General features: G+C 38.1%; 1 protein-coding gene across 2 annotated transcripts in view; it reads right to left on the reverse strand.

Annotated features, from left to right (window-relative positions):
- The window catches only part of CPB2 (carboxypeptidase B2), a 60,427-nt gene that overhangs the window by 31,656 nt on the left and 10,105 nt on the right, over positions 1-18,666 (reverse strand). Inside the window, exons 2-3 of one of the 2 annotated variants that reach the window (XM_059144501.1) lie at positions 3,450-3,525; positions 1,016-1,140 (exon numbers count right to left, since the gene is read on the reverse strand). The exons of the other annotated variant lie outside the window; for it this stretch is intronic. Coding sequence (XP_059000484.1) covers positions 1,016-1,140; positions 3,450-3,525 — 201 coding nt within the window. The remainder of the gene's footprint in view (positions 1-1,015; positions 1,141-3,449; positions 3,526-18,666) is intronic. 2 annotated transcript variants of the gene reach the window in all.

Here is an 18,666-nt window from a genome sequence, read left to right on the forward strand (position 1 = left end):
GCACAGGGAAAGGAAGAATACCGGAAAGTCACCTTGTTTAAGTCTCTTGAGAAGTACCACCTTGTAAACTAGGCAAACATTTTAACTGAATTAAGCTTTTCCTTCACTTGGGATGAACAGTTTGAAAGTTAGCTATCATTTTAATATCATTTTCCTTTTTTATTTAAGCCAACAGACAAAAGCCAAGACTTTGACTTCAGAAGAGTCTGAGTTCAACCCTTAGCTCTGCTATGTTCTATGTGGTATGATCTTGCAAGATTCCTTTGTGAATACGAAACATTTTTTCATTTGCATAATGAGGATAATATCTCTCTCACAGAGTTAAATAAGAGTTAAATGAAGCAATGTATAGGAAGGTTCAGCACAGTCCCTGGAAGGCAGTAAACACACAAAACATATTATTAGTAATTATCATAGTGGATTATCCAAAGGCTGCCTGTTGATACACAGAAAAGAGCATGGCCTCCAGGAAGTACTAGCATAGCAGAAGGAAGACTGGCTCTTGGGCAGTGGATGCAGGAAGGAGACCCTGGACAGGAGAATCCAAGAGGAAGGGGACACGGAGTCTGAACAGAAATTGCCTCTGATACAATGTTTTATTTAGGACCAGACATTCAGAAATGTTCCCTGATCCTGTGAAGCAAGGGAGGAAGCCAAATCCCCTTTAGCAGCTGCTTTTTCAAGAGATACGAGAACACCTGCTAAGGTGAATGATCATTTTGCTTCCCATGTCTAGGCACAGAGTAGAGGGACCACAGGAAGGAAGGAACAAGGAGGAACTCAAAGGGTCTCCACAGATCCCTGAGTCTGAGGCATTTTCCTGTGAGATTAAGCCACTTGTCCAAGGTCACAGAGCTAGCCACTGGGGCCTCCTCACCAGTCCACTTCAGAGATTTCCATGTTGCCATGTTCAACATAAGTGTTTATTTTTCCTGGAAGATATCATACTGTCTGCTAATAAAATGCATCATAGGTGCTTATAAAGGCTACTCAGTAAATATTGAATGCCGCCTACCTGAATTGGATTGTGCTGTCATGTAAATGGGCTTTCACAAGGTTTACATCAGATACATTCACAAAAAAATGGACTTCTTTCTGCTTCGTAATTAAATCAGCTGTTACTGGCTGCCAGAGAACAATCTGAATTTTCAAAGGGGGAAAAGGGAAAACAAAAAAGGTCATTCACCGTTCTGATCCATAGCTAAAGCCGTAAGAGTGTGTTGATAGGAGAAATGAAAAAGACATTTCTTGGCCACTGGTCACCCGTCACCATTCACACATGAGGCAGTGGAAACATTTTTCTTGTTGGGGGCTTGTTTTACTTCTTCTCTGCAACCCTCGTTTCTAAAGAGGGCCTGGGACATACAGGGTTCTCAATAGATACTTGAGTATTGAATAAATGAGTGAATGAACATATTTATGACCCCACTATATAGCTGGCTGTGTATGTCAGATGTGTAAAGGAGAAATGAAATTCTGTCTAGAGAGAAGGTTAATCATAGTAATCATGTGTTGATCTTCTTTAATAAAATGTCCATGTCCCTGATATTATTAACCTTTTCTTTCATCTGATTATGGATTTTGGGCAATGCCTCCAATAACATTTACATTGTTTTTCTATTTTACTGTGTTTTTCCTGAGCACTTTTATACTCCTTTCCTTTGACCATTATAATTACACTTTGCTATGGGCTCAGCAATTTTTAGTTTTTTTCATTGTTATCATTTCATTGGAAAGAGTGAAGAAATTAATGCTCGTAGCTTACTTTTCTAAAATCATACATGTAGGGTGCCTGGGTGGCTCAGTTGGTTGAGCAACTGTCTTTGGCTCAGGTCATGATCCCAGAGTCCTGGGAAGAGTCCCGCATCGGGCTCCCAGCTCCATGGGGAGTCTGCTTCTCCCTCTGACCTCCCCTCTCATGCTCTCTCTCACTCTATCTCTCTCTCTTTCTCAAATAAATAAATACAATCTTTAAAAAAAAATCATACATGTAGGAAGGGGCAGAACAAGAACTAAAATTCTAAATCTCTGAGGCTTCCTCTGGCCATCATGTGGTGACATGAACACGCACCACTCAGTTCTGTGGAGAGGAGCATCGCTGAGTTCCTTTCACAGCCCCTGCCCATCTTGATCCACTGGAGACAGGGGCTGTGCTGCTCCCAGGCTGCAGCCAGTCACTGACTGAGAACCAAGGGTGGATTCTTGCAGACCATTTCTGCAAGATCTGGTTTTCCTCCTCCAGGTGACTTTAGCTTAAGGACGCCCCACTGGTCTAGCCAAACCTTCATCAGAACTGCCCTCAGTCTAAAGAGTCTCCATTTCTGCACAAGCGTCAGAGCTCTGTCATGGTCTGAAATTGCCCATTGCTATCTCCGGCTTCCTCCTCTTCTTCCATCACAAGCATCCTCCCCTAATCCTTCCCTGGCATCTTTAATCTGGTCTTGGTGTCTGTTTCTTAGAGAAAATTCTCTGGCAAATAGGGAGCCATCAGTTTTCTACCATGGTCTTAGCTTTCTACACCTTAAGCATTCTGGGGATATGGGACCCAGGGATGAAGATTTTAATAAGGGTTCCCTTGTGGTTTTGATACTTATTCCTTTTACAAACCATTGTCTTATAAGCAGAGTTCTAGTGGACTTCTGTTATCACAACAGCTTTGTAAGTACAGACTTTTATTCCCAAAATACTATTATGAAATTGGCTGAAAAGCCAATAACAAAAATGAAGTTCTGATTTTAGTGACCAACAAAATCATGGATTATATAAAGAGGGAGAAGGCTTTCAGAAGAGGGGTTGAAGGGTGGCTGGGTGGCTGAGTTGGCTGAGGGTCCAACTCTTGACTTCAGGTCGGGTCACAATCTCAGGGTCGTGAGATTGAGCCTTGTGTCACTCTCCGTGCTGGGTGTGGATCCTGCTTAAAATACTCTCTCTCTGTCTCTTCCTCTGCCCCTCTGTCCTGCTTGCTCTGTCTCTATCCCAAAAAAGAAAAAAAAAAAAAAAAGAGGGGTTTATACCAGCTATGTGAATCAGACAACATAGAACAGAACATGGTACACGAAATTTCCATCTAGTGAAGCTAATATACAGCTAATCTTTGAAGACTGTGGGGGTTAGGGTGTCGACTCCCATGCAGTTGAAAATCTGCATATAACCTTTGACTTCCCCAAAACTTAACTACTAATAGCCCACTGTTAATTGGAGCCTTACTGATAATATAAACAGCTGATGAACATGTATTTCATGTGTTGTATGTATTATATACTGTATTCTTATAATAAACTAAACTAGGGAAAAGAAAATGTTATTAAGAAAATCATATGGGAAATACATTTACAGTACTATACTATATTTCTAAAAAAAAAAAAAAAATCTGTGTGTAAATGAATCCCTGCAGTTCAAACCAGTGTTATTCAAGGGTCACCTGTAAAGATAAATGAGGGAGAAATTACCTCATATGTTGTAGTAAGATTCTGTAGAATCTGAACTTGCCTGGAAGTTTTAGGAAGAGCAGATAAAACCTGGCCACTAGGAAAAAATAAGACAGAATTTTGACGTTAAATAAAAAAAGTGAAAATGAGATAAATTATACTGGGAGGGGCTTTGAGGTAATTGTGAAGAAAACAAGCTTTAAATGGTAAAAGAGGATTTTGCTACAGACAAAGTGTTAAAAAAACATATACTTGCCCATCCTTTCTGTTCCTGAGCAGCTGCCAAATCAATAACTCTCTTGAATGGGAATACTTACTTCTTTCTTGTGTGTGTGTGCAAGCGTGGGTATGTTTTAATATTAAAAATTAAATATTTAAGGGCACCCGGGTGGCTCAGTCATTAAGTGTCTGCCTTCGGCTTGGGTCATGATCTCCTTGGATCGAGCCGCACATTGGGCTCCCTGTGGCAGGAAACCTGGTTCTCCCTCTCCTACTTCCCCTGCTTGTGTTCCCTCTCTCACTGTCTCTGTCTCTCTCTCTTTCTGTCTGTCTCTCTCTCTCTGTCAAATAAATAAATAAAATCTTTTTAAAAAATGTTAAAAAATCAAATATTTAATGCATAAGGGAATATTTACATGAATATTCACTGATTAAATAATAAAATGAGTACCTGGGAACCCATTATGCCACTTAAGAAATCCAATGGTTTTGGGTGTCCTTGAAGCTCTATTTGGCCCTGTCTCTACTCTATTTCCCTGCCACATCCCTAAAGATAACTACCTTAAATTTTCACTTTGCTCATTCCCTTACTTTTCCTCAATAGTATGGATTCTTAAATACGTGCATGAATTCTTGAATAGGTAGTCTTAAGATACCCTTAGATTTGCTTGATTTAACTCTGTAAAAATGGTGTACTATATGTATCCTTCTGTATCTTAGTTTTCTCATGCAACATTGTATTTTCAAGTTTATCATCTGCGTTGAAGAATGTAGCCATGGTCTACACATGCTGGAATTTGTCTATAAGTTGAATTGCTATTTCTTGGGGGCTAGACACATTGTAATTTCATAAAACAGTATCAAATTACTTCTCAAACTTTTTGTACCAGTTTGTATTTTCACCAGTAGGGTAAATGATTTCCTATAGCTCCTCCTCCTTGCTAACACTTGATGACTTTAATTTTTCCAGTTGAACAGTTGAATTGAAATGGAATCTTCTTGCACTTTTAGTTTTAATTTTCTGACTTACTAATATAGTATAGTTATTTCCATTCAATTATTTTTGTGACAATTGACTGGTAGAATTTCTTTTTATAATCGAAATACTGACTGGTTGTCAGTTAAATGTACTGAAAATATCTTGTACCAGTTTGTTTTTCTTTTTTCTTTCTTTATGATGTATTTTTATCCATCATTTCCTTCCAGGTTTGTTTTTTTACTGTGTGTTACGAACTCTTTCCCAATCCTTAGGTCTTAAAGATAATTTCTTACATTTCTTTTGCCTTTCTTCTTTTTTTTAATTTGAATTCTAGTATAGTTAACATATAGTGTTGTATTAGTTTCAGTGTATAATATAGTGATTCAAAAATTCTATACATTACTCAGTGCTCATCATGATAAATTTACTCTTAGTTCACTTCATCTCTTTCACCCATTCCCTATCCCAACTCTCCTCTGAGAGTTTATTCTCTATAGTTAAGAGTCTGTTTCTTGTTTTTTCTTGTTCTCTCTCTTGTCTTCCTTTGTTCATTTGTTTTTGTAAGTTCTACATGTGAGTGAAATCTACGGTTTTTGTCTTTCTGATTGACTTATTTCACTTAGCATTATACTCTATAGATCCACCCATGTTGTTGCAAATGGCAAGATTATATTCTTTTTTTTTAATAATATTCTAAATAATATTCCACTGTAGACACATCCTGGAAGGGAGAAAAGATGGAGGAGGAGTAGGGGACTTTATTTCAACTGGTCCCCTGAATTGAGGTGGATATCTTCCAGACCATTCTGAACACCCACGAAATCAGCCTGAGATGTAAGAAGATATATCTGGATCTCTTCAAACAACATCTCCTGCAATTGGTCTCAAGGTATGAAGCAGTGAGCTGTGATTCTATGGGCAGATATCAGAAGATAAGTGGACAGGGGAGAGAGTCTCCAGAATCTTGCCCTGGAGCGCAAAAACCTCCTGCACTGGGGAATGGGCACAGACTTGGAGACTAGTCGCGGTGGGGAAAGAACTTTAGGGCAGTCCCCCGACTAAAATGTAGAGCTGCAGGGGCATGCATGCAAACCAGGGCAGCTTGCAGTTTTAAAAGTACAAAAGGCAGAGACAAACAAGGGCTGGGAGTGCTGCTGTGGGGCACACAACCCAGGATTTTGCAGTTTTTAGCAGCACAGACAGAAACAGAGATGGTGTGGCCTGGAGACTCAGTGATTAACAGATTGCAGCCTCTCTGTTCTGAGACAGGGGTTTGTTCTGCTCTGACTCTCAGAAGAGATGTACAAAGCTGCCAGGGAAAGCCGCCAGAGAACAAAAGTCCCAGAAAACCGTTTTTCACTGAACCCTTCCCCCTCCCCCCCAACAAGGGACAGGGCAACTCTGCCCAAACAGTGCAGCAGGCCCCTCTCTCACAGGACAGGCTGGAATAATAAGAGGCCAACAGTCCTAAGGTCCCTGTAAAAGAGGTGCATCTTGCTTGGATTGTGGTCAATAATTTGGACTCTGTACATCCCCTCAACCACCCCTCAACAGAATTACTAAAAGGGGAACCCCCAAAAGGGGAAAGAACCAGAGAAAGTGGCCTCTGCCACAGACTTAATGGATATGGAGATAACCAAGATGTCAGAAATAGACTTGAGAGTAACAATTACCAAGACAATAACTAGGTTTGAGAAAGACGTTAATGACTATATAGAATCTCTAAGGGCAGAAATGAAACCCAATCAGGACAAACTTAAAAATGTTATGAATGAAATGCAATCTAAGTTGCATACTCTCAGTGTAAATGAGGCAGAAGAATGAATTAGTGAGATAGAGGATAAGATGATAGAAAAGAAGGAATTTGAGGCAGCATGGGAAAAATAAATTAAAACCCAATGAATCAAACTGCAACATCAGTAACTTAATGAAATGTTCCAATATAAGGATTTGGGGGACCCTAAGGGGGTGAAGAGAGAGAGAGGTCTTGAAATATATTTGAGCAAATCATAGGTGAGAACATCCTTAAACGGGAAGGAAACAAGCCTTCATGTCTAAGAGGCAGAGAGGACCCCTCCCAAGATCAATGAGAACAGACTGATGTCATGACATATAACAATATAATTTGCAAATCTTAGATCTAAGGAAACAATCTTGAAACTGGAAAGGGGGAAGAGATTTCTTACGTACAGGGGGAGGAACGTCAGATTAATGTCAGACCTGTCCACTGAGACCTGGCAAACCAGAAAGGGCAGGCAAGACATATTCAGGGCACTAAATGAGGAGAATATGTTGCCAAGGATACTTTATTCGGCAAGGCTGTCATTCAAAACAGATGGAGAGATAAGAAGCTTCCAAGACTGGCAGGAGCTAAAAGAATATGTGACCACCAAGCCGGCCCTGCAAGAAATATTAAGGGGTTTCTATAAAAGGAGAAAGACCCCAAGAATGATATAGAGCAGAAACTTAAAGAGACAATTTATAGAAAAGCCGGCTCTGCAAGAAATATAAGGGGTTTCTATAAAAGGAGAAAGACCCCAAGAATGATATAGAGCAGAAACTTAAAGAGACAATTTATAGAAACAAGGACTTCACAGGCAACATGATGACAATAAAATTGTATCTTTCAATAATCACTCTCAACGTGAAAGGCCTAAAGGCTCCTATGAAAAGGCACAGGGTTGCAGATTGGATAAAAAGACACAACCCATTCATCTCCTGCTATAAGACACATTTTGAACCTAAAGACACATCCAAACTGAAATTGAGGAGATGGAGAAACATTTTTCATGCCAATGGACCTCAAAAGAAAGCTGGGGTAATAATTCTTATATCAGACAAATTAGATTTTAAGCTAAAGACTATAGTTAGAGATGCAGAAGGACACTATATCATGCTTAAATGGTCTATTCAACAAGAGGATCTCACAATTGTAAATATCTATGTCCCCAACATGGGAGCAGCCAACTACATAAGCCAACTGTTATCCAAAATAAAGAGACATATTGATAATAATATGTTAATAGTATGAGACCTCAACACTCCACTCTCAGCAATAGACAGATCATCTACACAGAAAATCAACAAAGAAACAAGAGCTTTGAATGACACACTGGATCCGATGGACTTCACAGATATAAAACAACAGAATTCATTCTTCTGGAGTGCGCATGGAACATTCTCCAGAATAGACCACATGCTAAGTCACAAATCTGGTCACTATTGATACCAGAAGATTGAGATTATTCCTTGTATATTCTCAGACCATAATGCTTTGAAACTAGAACTCAATCACAAGAAAAAATTTGGAAGGAATTCAAACACTGGGAAGCTAAAGATCATCCTGCTTAAAAATGTTTGGGTCAACCAGTAAATCAAAGAAGAACTTAAGGGCACCCAGGTGGCTCAGTTGGTTAAGCAACTGCCTTTGGCCCTAGTCATGATCCCAGAGTCCTGGGATTGAGTTCCGCACTGGGCTCCCAGCTCCAGGGGAGTCTGCTTCTCCCTCTGACATTCTCCCCTCTCATGTTCTCTCTCACTCTCTCAAATAAATTAATAAAATATTTAATTTTTTTTATTAAGCCACCAACTTTATTTATTTTTTTTATAAACATATATTTTTATCCCCAGGGGTACAGGTCTGTGAATCACCAAATTAATAAAATATTTAAAAGAAAAAAAAGAAGAACTTAATTCATGGAAACCAATGAGAACAAAAACACATTGGTCCAAAACCTAAGGGAAACTGCAAAGGCAGTCCTAAGGGGGAAATACTTAGCCATCCAAGCCTCTCTCAAAAAAATAGAAAAATCCAAAATACACAAATTAGCTTTATACCTTAAAGAACTGGAGAAAGAACAACAAATACAGTGTCAGTCATATATAAGAAGAGAAATAATTATGATTAGAGCAGAGATCGATGAATTAGAAACCAGATATATAGTAGAGCAGATCAAAGAAACTAGAAGCTGATTTTTGATAGAATAAATAAGGTTGATAAAACACTGGCCAGACTTACCCAAAAGAAAAGAAAAAGGACCCAAATAAATAAAATCTTGAATAAAAGAGGAGAGATCATGACTAACACCAAGGAAATAGAAACAATTATTAGAAATTATTATTAACAACTGTATGCCAATAAATTAAGCCAAGTGGAAGAAATTGGTGCCTTCCTGGAAACCTATAAACTACCAAGACTGAAACAGGAAGAAATTGACAACCTGAATAGACCAATAACTGGTAACAAGATTGAAGCAGTGATCAAAAACCTCCCAAAAAACAAGAGTCCAGGGCCTGAGGATTCCCTGGGGAATTCTACCAAACATGCAAAGAAGAAATAATACCTATTCTCCTGAAGCTGTTTCAAAAAATAGAAACTGAAGGAAAACTTCCAAACTCATTCCATGAGCCCAGAATTACCTTGATCTGAAAACCAGGCAAAGACCCCATCAAGAAGGAGAATTACAGGACAATATCCTTGATGAATATGAATGCCAAAATTCTCAACAAGATCCTAGCTAATAGGATCCAACAGTATATTAAAAGATTATCCAGCACGACCAAGTGGGATTTATTCCTGGGATGTAAGGGTGGTTCAACATTCACAAATCAATCAATGTGATAGATTACATAAATAAGAGAAGAGACAAGAACCACATGGTCCTCTCAATTGATGCAGAAAAAGCATTTGACAAACTACAGCATCCTTTCCTGATTAAAACTCTTCAGAGTGTAGGGATAGAGGGAACATTCCTCAATTTCATAAAAACCATCTAAGAAAAGCCCATAGCAAAAATCATTCTCAATGGGGGAAAGCTGAGAGTCTTTCTCTTCAGATCAAGAACATGACAAGGATGCTCACTCTTGCCACTATTGTTCAATGTTGTAGTAGAAGTCCTAGCAAAAGTAATTAGACAATAGAATAAATAAAAGGTATTTAAATGGGCCAAGAAGAAGTCAAACTCTCTCTCTTCACAGATGACATGATACTTTATGTGGGAAACCCAAAAGACCCAAAAGACTGCAAACTCTAAATTATTAGAACTCATACAGCAATTCAGTAATGTGGCAGATACAAAATCAATGCACAAAAATCAGTTACTTTCCTATACACTAACAATGGAACTGTAGAAAGAGAAATTAGGAAATCAATTCCACTTACAAATTCCATTTATAATACTAGAAACCATAAGATACCTTGAAATAAACCTAACCAAAGAGGCGAAGGATCTATACTCAAGAAACTACAGAAAACTTATGAAAGAAATTGAAGAAGACACAAAAAGATGGGAAAACATTCCACACTCATGGATCAGAAGAATAAACATTGTTAAAATTTCTAAGTTTCCCAGAGCAATCTATGCTTTCACCACCATCCTGATCAAGATACCAATGATATTTTCCAAAATTCTGGCACAAACCGGTCCTAAAATGTGTATGGAACCAGTAAAGACCCTGAATCACCAAGGAAATATTGAAAAAGAAAAACAAAGCTGAGGGCATCACATTGCCTGATTTCAAGTTTTATTACAAAGCTGCGATCACTAAGACAGCATGGTATTGGCAGAAAAACAGACACATAGATCCATGGAACAGAATAGAGAGCCCAAGATTGGACCCTCAACTCTATGGTCAACTAATATTGGACAAGGCAGGAAAGAATATCCAATGGGGGGGGGAAAGAAAAACAGTCTCTTCAATAAATGGTGCTGGGAGAATTTGGCAGCTATGTACAGAGGAATGAAACTCAGCCTTTCGCTTACACCATACCCAAAGATAAATTCTAAATGGATGAAAGATCTCAATGTGAGACAGGAGTCCATCAAAATCCTAGAGGAGAACAAAGGCAGTAACCTCTTTGACATTGGCTACAGTAACTTCTTTCAAGACACATTTCCAAAGGCAAGGGAAACAAAAGTGAAAATGAACTTTTGGAACTTCATCAAAATAAAAAGCTTCTGCACAGCATAGGAAATAGTCAACAAAACAAAGAGGCAACCCGCAGAATGGAGAAGATATTTGCAAATGACACTCAGGTAAAGGGCTGGTATCCAAGATCTATCAAGAACTTCTCAAACTCAATGCCCAAAAAACAGATAATCAAGTCAAAAAAATGGGCAGAAGACATGAACAGACACTTCTCTAAAGAAGACATACAAATGGCTAACAGACACATGAGAAAATGTTCAACATCATGAGCTATCAGGGAAATTCAAATCAAAACCACAATGAGATACTACATTTTACCAGTTAGAATAGCAAAAATTGAAAAGAAACAACAAATTTTCAAGAAGTTATGGAGAAGGCACCTGGGTGGCTCAGTTGGTTGAGCAACTGCCTTCTGCTCAAGTCATGATCCTGGGGTTCTGGGATTGAGGACCACATTGTGCTCCCCCTGCACTGTGGGGAGCCTGCTTCTCTCTCTCCCTCTGCTTGCCACTCCTTCTGCTTGTGCTCTCTCTCTCTCTCTGTCAAATAAATAAGTAAACTCTTAAAAAAAACTTTATGGAGAAAGGGGAACCCTCTTACACTGTTGGTGGGAATGCAAGTTGGTACAGCCGCTTTGGGAAATAGTGTGGAGGTTCCTCAAAAAGTTAAAAATAGAATTATCCTATGACCCAACAATTGTACTACTGGGTATTTACCCCAAAGATATAGATGTAGTGAAAAGAAAGGCCATATGCACCCCAATAACATCAATGTACACAATAGTCAAACTGTGGAAGGAGCCAAGATGCCCTTCAAGAGACGAATGGATAAAGATGTATATACAATGAAATATTACTCAGCCATCATAAAGGATGAATACCCCACATTTGCATCAACATGGATGGAACTGGAGGATATCATGCTAAGTGAAATAAGTGCAATTATCATATGGTTTCACTTATTTGTGGAACATAAAAATAGCATGGGGGACATTAGGAGAAGGAAGTAGGGAAAAACTGAAAGTAGGGAAATCAGAGGGGGAGATAAACCATGAAAGACTATGGACTCCAGGAATCAAATTGAAGGTTTTAAAGGAGAGAGGAGTGGGGGAATGGGTGAGCCCAGTATTAAGGAGGGCACGTATTGCATGGAGCACTGGGTGTTATACTCAAACAATGAATCACAGAATGCTATATCAAAAACTAATGATACACTGTATGGTGACTAATATAACACAATAAAAATTATAAAAAATAATATTTCATTGTACATTGTATTCCATATGTAGCATATAGGTATATACTGTATCTTCTTTATCTATTTATCTATTGAGGGACACTTGGGCTGCTTTCATAATTTGGCTATTGTAAATAATGCTGCAATAAACATAAGGGTGTGTACATCTTTTCAAATTAGTGTTTTCATATTCTTTGGGTAAATACATAGATGAATTACTGGAGCATATGGTAATTTTATTTTTAATTTTTTGAGGAATCTCTATAGTGTTTTACACAGTGGCTGTACCAGTTTACATTCCCACCAATAGCACATGAGTGTTCCTTTTTTTTTACCATATCCTTGCCAATGCTTACTGGTTTTGGTTTTTATTTTAACCACTCTGATAGGTATGAGGTGATATCTCATTGTGGTTTTGATTTGCATTTCCCTGATGATGAGTGATGTGGAGCATTTTTTAAATGTGTCTGTCAGCCATCTGTATGCCTTCTTTGGAGAAATGTCTGTTCATGTCTTCTGCCCATTTTTAATTGGATTTGGGGGTTTGTTTGGGTTTCTACTTTTTTGGTGTTCTGTTGTATAAGTTCTTCATATATTTCTGATAGTAAACCTTTATCAGATATGTCATTTGCAAATATCTTCTCCCATTCAGTAGGTTCTCTTCTAGTTTTTTCTTTTGTCTTTCTTATTTAAGTTTTTAAATCTGTTTGAAAATTATTTGTTTGTGTGTAGTGTAAAGAAAGAATTGAGTTCCTTTTTTCCTTCTTAGACTCATTTATTAATCATTAATACTTTCCCCAGGGATCAGCTATGCCAATTCTGTCATGTATAAGTTTTCGTACTCTTTGGCAGAAACAATGGTAGTTCATCACATCATTTTTCATTTCTGGGGATACACAAAGAAACCACATTTCCTAGCCTTCTATGAAGTTGTGTTGAGACCACGTGCCTGAGTTCTTAACAATGGAAATGAGGGAGGAAGAGATGTGCACAGTTAAGAGCAGGCGGGGGTCTTTATGTGCTATGTGCTCTCTTACCCTGAGACTAGAAGCAAAGAACCCCAAGGAGTTGCAATAGGGAAGCAGCCCAGATTTCCAGCTTGGAGGAGAGGGTGAGAGAAAGCCAAATGGGTTCATTAATTGGTGATACAAGTGAGAAAGAAACCTCTGTTGTGGCAAGTCAGGTTATTTCAGGGCACATAAGTTATAAAGGATAATCAAGGATTACCCTTACTGATGGGGAGTGGTCTATTTCTTGGATCTTTTTCTTTTTCTTTTTTAAAAATATTTTATTTATTTATTTGATAGAGACACAGTGAGAAAGGGAACACAAGCAGAAGGAGTAGAAGAGGGAGAAGCAGGCTCCCTGCTGAGCAGGGAGCCTGATGCAGGGCTCCATCTCAGGACCCTGGGATTATGACCTGAACCAAAGGCAGATGCCTAATGGCTGAGCCACCCAGGTGCCCCTATTTCTTGGATCTTTTTATGTTCCATGGTTTTACTTGTCTATCTTTGGGCTGAAACCATTCATCTATGTGATCGTAGCTTCATATTAAAACGTAACAACCTATAGGATAAACTCCTGCTTCCCCTCTCCCTTGTTTAGTTCTTTTTAGACATTTTCTTGGTTGGATATTTTGCTTTTCCAAGTAAATTTTTAAAATCAAAGAGGAAACAAATGAGACAAAAGGAAACCAGAGAAGACAAACCATAAGAGTCTCTCAATCTTAGGAGACAAACTGAGATTTGCTGGAGCGGAGGGATATAGGGGATATGGTGGCTGGGTGATGGACACTGGGGAGGGTATGTGTTGTGGTGAGCACTGAATATTGTGTAAGACTGATGAATCACAGACCTGTACCCCTGAAACAAATAATATGTTACATGTTAATAATTGAATTTGAGTTTTTAAAAAAATCAGCTTGTTATTGTTCCATGAAAAAAGTTTGGATTTTGATTAATATTATTAAATCAATAATTTGGGAGATTTGACATTCTCCTGATTCTGAGTACCTTATCATTAATCCAATACATTTGTCTACTGGTTTAGGCATTCTTTAATAACCTTCAAAAAATTTTATAATTTTATCTATAAAAATATTACATATTTTTATATTCTAGCAAATCTCTTTTTTTCTTTTATAAATAGTGGTTTTTAGTATTCCATCTCTTAGTTCGTTCTTGTTGAGGTATAGAAATGAAATAAATTTTTAGATATTTATTTTCTATCCAGGTCCCTTGGAAGTTTTGATCATTTTAATGTAGATACTTTGTTGTTGTTGTTTTTCTTTGCAAGAAATCATTACAATTGCTCATACTAAATTTGGTTCTTTCATTTCAAAGCCTGTGGAATTTTTTTCTTGCCTGACTGTATTGACTAAGATCTGCAGTACAGTGTTGAAAAGAAGTGGAAATAAAATGTATGATGCATAATTTTTAAGAAAAACTTTGGTAATGTTTCACCATTACAATGCTTGTGGCAGGGTTTGTAGGTTCTTTTTATCAGGGTGAAGAAGTTTCCTTCTACTCTGCTATAAGTTTTTATAAGGAATGGATGTGGACTTAATCATATATTTTTATGATTTTCTAGTTTTCTAGCTTCATCTCTTAATGTGATGAATTACATCAATAGATTCTTTTTAAAGTTGACACCTGGTTTAATTTGTTTTCTCACTTTTGCTTTGTCATATTTCTTTTACCTTATAATGCTTGCTAGGACCATAGGGGATGCTTAGCAATTCTTGGAAAGCCAAGGCAATAGATTGGTGTGAATCAATGTAGATTGACTTTATTTTTACATACCACCTAATCAAAAGGGAAAGAATTAATTAATTTTCTTATACATGCAGCTCTCTATCCATTTTTGCAGGTGAGGGAGATTTGGGTAATAGAGAATGGGATCAGTAAGGTGAGGAATTGCAGATATATGTGGAATCTGTTAACAGCGATGGCATTCTCAAATTTCTAGTATACCTCTAAGTAACTGTTTTATTTGAATTAAAATTAAGCTATATTGGTGGCATTTGCCAGAGGGGGCCCATTTTTAACTTAAGGAATTTTTTCTTTTATTTTTAGACAAATATTATCCTTGAAATGAGGGATAAATATTATTTTAATCACAAAGAAAATATTTTGTTCTTTATTTAAAACGAATCTTAGGGGCACCTGGGTGGCTCAGTGGGTTAATGCCTCTGCTTTCGGCTCAGGTCATGATCTCAGGGTCCTGGGATCGAGCCCTGCATCGGACTCTCTGATGGGCAGTGAGCCTACTTCCTCCTCTCCCTCTCTCTGCCTGCCTCTCTGCCTGCTTGTGATCTATGTCTGTCAAATAAATAAATAAAATCTTTAAAAAAAAAAATGAGTCTTAACAGATGCCTGGGTGGCTCAGTAAGTTAGGTGTCTGCCTTGGGCTTACATCATGATCTCAGGGTCCTGGGACAGAGCCTCCCATCAGTTTCCCTGCTCAGCTGGGAGTCTGCTTCTCCCTCTTCCACTGCCCCTCCCCCTGCTCATGTTTTCTCTCTCTCTCAAATAAATAAATGAAGTCTTTTTAAAAAATTAAAATAAATAAAACTAATCTTGGACTTTGGGGTGACCAGGTGGCTCAGTTAGTTGAGTGTCTGACTCTTGATTTCAGCTCAGGTCATGATCTCAGGGTTGTGGGATCTATCCCACATCAGGCTCTGCATTGGGCATGGAGCCTGCTCGAGATTCTCTCTCTCCCTCCCTCTCTCTCTGCTCCTCACTTCCCTGCTCATGCTCTCCCTCTCTCAAAACAAAACAAAACAAAAAACAAAAAACAAAACAAAACAAAAAATCTTGGACTTTGCTTTTAATCAAGATGGAGAAACAAGAACTAGGTTTACTCCCCTGCCAGAAATAAATAAAAAACTGGACCCTCTCTCTCTATCTATATATTTAATAAATTGAGTATCAGCAACATGATGACCAGATACAACATTGTATCCTAGATTAGATTCTGAAACAGAAAAAGGACATTAGTGGAAAAACAGATGAAATCCAATAAAGTCTAGAGTTTAGGTAATAGTAATAGTGTTAATCATGTTGGATTTTTAGTTTTGACAAATATAACATGGTAATGTAAGACACAAACAGTAGGGGAAACTGAGTGAGGAGTATTCAGGAACTCTCTGTAATTTCCTGCAACTTTTCTGTAAATCTAAAAATATTCCAAATAAATTTTTTATTTAAAAAATATAACAAGAGCTCTGGAAGTACAGAAGAGGTTATGACAACTTATGCTTGTCATTATTAGCAAAAGATTTATGGAAGAGATGATTGAGTAAATTAGAGTATGGAAAGACCCGGTGGCAGGAGACAAAAAGGCACTCTTGGGGAAATAGCAAACTGTCTGTTGTTGCCAAGTGGAATATGATAGTAGCTAAACAGAAATTAATTGGCTCTCCTCTAGAGAAGATTTTGAATGCACATTGAGAAATCTGGTCTTTATCTTGTAGGCAGTTAGGAGTTAGGAAAAGGACATCACTTGTGATTTATGAGAATAACTTTGACAGCAGAATGGAGGGTGGTTTTATTTTAGAAATCCTGATTAAAAGATTTAAATTCTGGAAACAAGTCTATGGAGTCTTGATTTTCTGAAAAGGGAAAGACTGGCTCACAGAAAAAAGATACTAGGAAATTTTATGTCAATCCCTGGTACAGTTTCAGTGTACGTTATTCAACCAGTGCTTAAGGAAATATGTCCAAGGGTAATTACTGAAGGATCATTCATAGTAACAATACCTGGAAACCACATAAATGCTTCTCAGCAACAGAATTATTGAATAATGGTAATGTCTGCACATTCCAGAATGCTTTGTGGCCATTATAAAGAATGGGTTAGATTTGTAACAGTTAACCTGCCAGAGATTTACATGATGTTCTAAGAGAAAGAAGCAAGATATGAAGAAGTTTTTAAAATATTACCCCATTTTAGTGAAAAAAAGAAATAATAAAGAAAAAGGAAAGTCATATGTGTTGAAGGCAGGAGAAAAGTGATGAATGAATAAGCAGCACATAGTTAACATCGATTTGGGTGGTGGGGGATGGCTGTTAAAAGACTGGGTAGGTAAGAGAAGTGGGGGAGGAAATAAGATTGTTTTTTTAAAAGGACTCTATAGTTCCAATAGAAGATCTGATATTTGACAAATGTAAAATTACACAAGGATGTATATAAATGTATAGAGAAACACGGGAAAGAATGATCACCAAAATGTTAATGATATTTCCTCAGGGTGATGAAATTTGTGTTTCTCTCCCCAGTTTTATGCTTTTCCATATTACTGATTGACCAAGAAGAACACTTATTTTCTTTAATCAGGGGGGAAAACTATTACAAAGTTACTCTGTGAAAAAGCCACTGCCAAGCATCTTAGACTGCTGATGACCCTTTTGCTAGAACATTCCTTGTTGTTTTCAAATGTTCTCTGAACCCATCAGGGGAATATAATGGGTTTTCTAGTCTTTCATAATATTTTCACTCAAGCATGTCCTGTTCTAGGAATTTTTTAAATTTTTTTATTTCATCTGCCATAATAGCTCTGACATTTCTAGTTTACTAAATGTAGGCCACGGTTTTCTCTAAGCTTCCAAAAAACGTCCTGGCACCAATTAGCACCACCTCCCAAGGATCTAACAAGAATGTCAAACCCTGTATCTTGGGCAAGTACACCTCTTTAAGGATATAGTCCCTCTCCTTTATTAACATACTCAGCACTTGAGCAGTTAGATTATGTCATGACTTAACCTTGGGGGTTGGGGGTAGGAGGTGAGGTGGGAGTAGATTCTGAGGGTTGAATGTAAGAGATGACATTACAGGACTGAGCTCCCCATAGCAATGGGGGTGATGAATTGTTACACAATAGAAGCCAGGTGGCAGTGTTTAACCATACTTGACAAGTTAGGCCCAGAAGAAAATGACCCATGGAAAGCTTAGAGTTAGTTAAGAGAACATAGAGTTCTCAAGGGCAAGATAAATGGCAGCCAACAAGATTGTATTGCTCAATCTTTACAATCGAAATAAATCAAGGATGAATATGAGAAAAGCTAAGGACAGCTATCTCTACCAAGAGTCATAGTGCATTGCCCAGTTTCCAGATGTAGCTTCTTAGACCCAGTTCTTGGACTCAGAATCTCTTTCCTGAAGTGGGGAGGCAAATTCCCACAAGGAAAGACCCTGCAACAGTATAGAAAGGGGATATGATAATGACTTCCTTTGTTCCTTCCCAAAGAAACCTATGAAAATGGACTCTGGAACTCTGCACACTGCAGAAAGGGAAATGCTCAATCATTTTGAGGTCTTTTGGATGCAAGATCCAGGCTGACATTGACACCTGGAGGTCTGGAATCCTAGTGTAGGTCCAGCTCTTGGTGGGGGCACTGGGTCTATGGACCTCCACCACCCCTATGATCATTTTCCTGGTTCGCAAATGTAAAACTGAGATGGACACACAAGGTAATTGGTAGAACCCCCATGTCAGTTCCTTTCCTGTAAAGTAAGAGCTATAATGGTCGGAAAAGCAAACAGGTGAAACCATACCCTCTCACCCTCACCCAGGAGAAGCCAAAAAACCCAGACAAACAAAAGAAGCATTCTGTAGAAGCAGATAGTATTGTCACCCTTAAAGACCAAAAGATGCAAGGATGGTGGTTTCCACAAATCCACTTTAAATTCATTAGTCTGGCTTTCACAAAAACCAGATGGGTCCTAGTATACAATCAGACTCTACCAAATAGGGACAAATTGGAAGCACTTTGCTCAATGTGGTATCTTGGCTGGGCAGAGTCTTAGGTATACAGTATTCAGCTGTTGAGCAGACTATGTATCAGAAAAAAGAATCACAAACAATTCACATCC

This window comes from Mustela lutreola, chromosome 13 (genome assembly GCF_030435805.1).
Source record: "Mustela lutreola isolate mMusLut2 chromosome 13, mMusLut2.pri, whole genome shotgun sequence".
In the NCBI taxonomy this organism is placed as follows: Eukaryota; Metazoa; Chordata; class Mammalia; order Carnivora; family Mustelidae; genus Mustela; species Mustela lutreola.